This window comes from Capsicum annuum, chromosome 9 (assembly GCF_002878395.1).
Source record: "Capsicum annuum cultivar UCD-10X-F1 chromosome 9, UCD10Xv1.1, whole genome shotgun sequence".
Taxonomy (NCBI): domain Eukaryota; kingdom Viridiplantae; phylum Streptophyta; class Magnoliopsida; order Solanales; family Solanaceae; genus Capsicum; species Capsicum annuum.
Window position 1 is genome coordinate 8,650,904 of NC_061119.1, and position 4,975 is coordinate 8,655,878.

The following is a 4,975-nucleotide window of genomic DNA, read 5'->3' on the forward strand; positions in this document are numbered from 1 at the left end:
TCAAAAACTTACCCCAAATCAAGAAAGACAAGAACAATTTATTGAGAAAATTTCAGTAGCTCAGTTAATTAACTATTTAATTTTTAATTTATCGGTAAGAATTCATCTCTTTCGACCCTCCTTGTAATCTTCTCCCCAGATTTTAAAAAAGCAACAACAAGAAGAATATACTAATATAATTATTAATTAGAGAAAAAAACAAATTAAAGTAAAATAAATTACTACATAGTTGATAAATTATTAATTAAAGAAAAAAAACAAATTAAAGTAAATTACTACATAGTTGATAAAATACTACAAATACAATACAAATCCCAAGAACTCCATCAAGTTCAAAATACTACGTACTAATTAGAAACTCTAATAGTATTCTGCAAAAATCTAATAAACACAATCTTACATTAAACCCTCTGCAATTGAAGTTCACAACTAAAAGATGAACATCAAATAACAAAGATTTAATCTAAACCACCCCAAAACTTAATCCAAAAAAAAAAAAACTAACCCATTAATCCAATATTAAAAAATAGAAAACATAATTACCCCCAATAGCACAACTCCACTTCAACCGCACCTCTATATCGACTGGATCACTCAGTTAGTCTAGTCGGTAGAACCAAGTTTTGATTAGATGCGTGAGACAGAAGGCTTGTAGTAAAACAAAAAAAAAAAAACAAATTCACTACTAATTAATAAAGATTATAATATTAATAACTAATCTTCAAAACCAATTTTTTTCCAAATAGCATTTCTCACCCTACTCATATCTCTTCCTTTTAATGTTCTTCCAATACCTTCATGTACTGAAAATGAAGCAACTCTTGTTCTTGCTAAATATTCATGTGGTGGTATTTTATTCTCGTTATCATAATCTCCATCATCATCATCGTCGTTGTAAACAATATTTTTTCCAAAATTACCCTTATCATCACCTAATATTTTCCTCCAATCAGGTACATTAACCGGTAATGACGTGGCATTAATCACCTTTTTTCCCTCCTTTTTCGTCGATTTTCTTCTTGGTATCGATAACTTGGGTTCGTAATAATGAGTTTCTTCTGAATTACTCCACATTTCAGCTTCATCAAATTCAAACTGAAGAGTATTGGCACATGAAGGTAGAGGGGTAATTTTGTCTTTTCCACCTAAGAAAAGAAAATTTTTGTTCTTCTTTGTTGTTGTTGCCATAGGAAAATGAAAAATTTGAGAGAGAAAAGAAAAAAAAAATAGTGTTTTGGTTTGTTATGTGTTTGGTATGTAATAGTAGTTAAAATTTTGGTTCTTGTGTTTGATTGAAGTAGGGACTATATATAAAGAAAATAATTGAGATGTATTGGATAAGCTTTGTTTTTTATTTTACTTTATTTTTTTTGGTTGTTTTGGGTTTTGTACTATTACACTATTTAGTATAGTACTTACTAGATAAGACTTTACCATATTCAATAAAAACAATATATTCAGCATAAACTATGGATAGAATTTGAGTAGGATGGTGTGTAAATAATTTTATTTTTATCTTATGAAAATAAAAATACTGTTTTAAATAGACTCTCGATTATATCATTAAGGATTCGTATGACTATAAAAATTATTCAAATATTCCTTGCTCATTATTAGACAATCACTTATTCACAAACTTCGTGTGGGGAAAGGTCCACGAATCGTGAACTTCTTTTTTCGAAGAAGATGCAATGACCAATATGCTAGTTTCAACAACTCTCATTCGACATTTTTCAAGGTGATTTTACTGTTTATTTGAAAATTATTATTCGATCATGAAAATCGGAACTCTCATTAGAAGTTGTATTTAGATACACTCAAATATGAATATTATTTTAAATATTCTTTGCAAAAAATCTAATCAAATTCAGTTTCATCGTCAACTCTAATTCTCTTAATTTAACAAAAAAAAAAAGTTAAAAATATATGAAATTTTATGGCCAAATGCCTACTTAACAAGCAGAATACATCGAAAACTCTTTAAATTTGTTAATAATTTTGTTTAAATATTTAAATTATGATCTATTTCAGTTGAATATTTGAACACATAATAAAGTGTTCATATTATTATTAAAGTTTCTAAACTCCTTTAACAATATACATTTATGATTAATTCAATATAAGATTGCATAAAATAGATATTTATGGTCCAATTCTTCTTAGCAAAAGTTTCAGTGAACTAAATTTTTTTAAATGATAAGCTGACATTCATTATCACAACAATAATCAATTAGTGTAACTGATTTTACACACCTATTAACCTAATATTTAAGACATATTACACTTATATTTGCAAAACTTTTACAAGATTTAACACATAAAATTTGATTTTATTATTTAAATGGTAGATCTGACTTGGTGTGATGGACTTTTTAAGGATGAAAAAATAAGTTGAATGCTAGCTGGTTAGATGGAAATTTTTTCAAATAAATTGACTTTTACTTTTTCTGACTATACTTTTTATGTATTTATTTATTTATTTGAACGACTATTCAATGTACACGTGATCCTTCATGAAAGTATCAAATGTGTATCCCAATAAAATTATGGCATGGGTTCCTATAGTTTATTAGCAGCTGCCTATGATCATTATTTTATGTGTCTCTTTCTTCTCCATCTATGTATATTTTTTGGGTGTAATGAGATAAGGTTATAGTAAGATTTTTTTATAGTATAAAATAAAGACTAGCAATAATAGTGCACGTATTAATGATTTAGATGGAGAAGAAAAAAATACACTATATAGATTTACTCTCTTCCCTTTTTAATGGGGAGAAGTAAATTCAGAATTTAAATTTTATAGATAGAGTTTTGTTAAGATTTTAGCTTTGAATTTATAAGGATAAAATTGAAAGAAAATAATATGCATTTTCTTAATTTTAGGACACACCACTTATTTTCCAGTGAGGAAATACTAAAGAGAAGAATCAGTATTTGAGATCTAACAATCAGGGGAGGATGTAGAATATTCGGTGTGGATTTTTGGGAACTCAGTAACTTTCGTACGGTTTTTGAATTTATATTGAAAAAACTAGTAAATATATAAGAATTATAAGTTGAGAACCGACAAATAAAATGTGTTATTGGTCTAGTAGTAAAGAATTATAAGTTGGGAACCCACAATCTTTAAATTCTAGATCTGTCTCTGCTAATAATGTTGTATTGATTAAAGCATCTAATATCCCCCGAACTATAATCAAATTTGATACGATACATTCTAATTTTATAGGGGGTTCGATTATTCCTGAACTAAATTTTTGCGTATTTTTGTCAATCTTTTTAGATGACGTAATATCTTTATCAATCTTTTTAACTGACGTGGCACATTTGATGTAAACCTCATTTTATTTATAAAAGTGTCACGTCAGCATAAAATGGTGATAAAAATACGTTAAAATTGAGTTTAGGGGGGTAATAGGACCCCTGTGAAATTGGAATGTATCGTATCTGAAAGCATTTTTAATAAATGGTTAGAATGCAAAGTCAAAATCTAAAGTTTCTTTAAGCTTATCCAAAAAGAGAAATTCAAATACATTGTTATCAAAAACATTTACAATACATTGTGAGAAAATGTAACTTCTTAATTCTTTTGTAACTATGTGTTTTCAATTCTCCTTGAACGGATGAATTCATTTGATGAGATAATTCTTGAAGAGTTAATTCATTTCTTGAACGGATGAATTCATTTGGTGAGATAATTCTTGATGGGTTAATTTATTCAATTCACCATTAACTTGTAACATCCTTTGTTCCTCACCGATATAAACCACTCTATTTGTGAACAAAAGATACACCAACAAAGTGAAAGAAAAATATTTTCCTCCTAAGTTCTCTACTTTTGGGCAATAGTTTTGAGTAATTTCCAAACTTTCAGCCACGAATGCACGTGTTTAAAGTAGCTGTGGAACCTTAGGGAGCGACCAGCTAGAAGGATTTGCAACAGAGTCGAGCCGAAATCGCTTTCAAGGCAGTGGCTTGCCACGACACAATATTTGTGACTATTTTATTATAATTATTAATTTCAGTTCCATATCAATATTGTAGTACTTTTTTCAATAATTTGAAAGTAATTTCCTTACATACAATATTGATAAATGACTCTTTCTTTGAACAAAACTTTTCCTAATTTGTCAAAACTTACGTCATTGGCCGAAAATAATTTTAAACGTTGGTCACAAAAAAAAAAAAAAATTTTTTTAAAAAAATTAAAAGTTGATTATGTTTTGTTTACTGAATCTCCTACCGATAATTCTAACATTACTACTGGATCTAACAATGTTGTGATTGATGATGATGCTAAAAGAAATTTGAAAAAGATAACAAAACAGTTAGAGGACATTTGTTGAACTATATGACTAATCATTTGTTTGATTTATTTGTTACTTACAAATCTGCTAAGGAACTATGAGACAGTTTAGAAAAAAATATGGTGTTAACGATGTAAAAAAAAATATGTTGTCGGGTAGTGAATTAAATTTCAAATGGTTGACAATAAATCAATCATGGAACAAGTCCACGAATATGAAAATTTAATTGTTGATGTACTCAATAAGGGCGTGAAGATATGTGAGATTTTTCAGGCTAATGTCCCGTTTGAAAAATTTCCACCATCTTGGAGTGATTATAGAAATCAATTGAAACATAAGAAAAAGAACTTAACTCTCCAAGAACTTATCAGTCACATGAGAACTGGGGAGGCAAACCGTCTCAAAGATAAGATGAAAGCTCTTTCTCTTAATTCTTCTAAAGCTAACCTTGTGGAATCTTCTAGTACTATTGCAAAAGACAGATACGAAGACAAACAAAAGAATGTTCAGAATAAGAAACAAGTAAAAAAAAAATAATTTCAACAAGCCAGAGAGTCAAATTAAAAAATCAAAGGGACTTTATTTTGTCTGTGAAAAACTTGGCCACAGGGTTGTCCAGTGTTATATAAGAAAAGGACAAAAGAGAAAACAGGGAGGACAAGATGATG

At 28.4% G+C, this 4,975-nt stretch overlaps 1 protein-coding gene across 1 annotated transcript; it reads right to left on the bottom strand.

The window, feature by feature from the left end:
* Window positions 1–262: 262 nt before the first annotated feature.
* LOC107846016 lies at window positions 263–1,296 on the bottom strand. The gene has a single exon (XM_047396063.1). The coding sequence runs from the start codon at window positions 1,186–1,188 to the stop codon at window positions 715–717; it is 474 nt and encodes a 157-aa protein (XP_047252019.1). The 5' UTR covers window positions 1,189–1,296; the 3' UTR covers window positions 263–714.
* Between the last annotated feature and the right edge of the window lie 3,679 nt (window positions 1,297–4,975).

What these genes read in the sequence shown, in the direction of transcription:
- LOC107846016 (XM_047396063.1), bottom strand. Translation starts at nt 1,188, where the DNA reads ATGGCAACAACAACAAAGAAGAACAAAAATTTTCTTTTCTTAGGTGGA.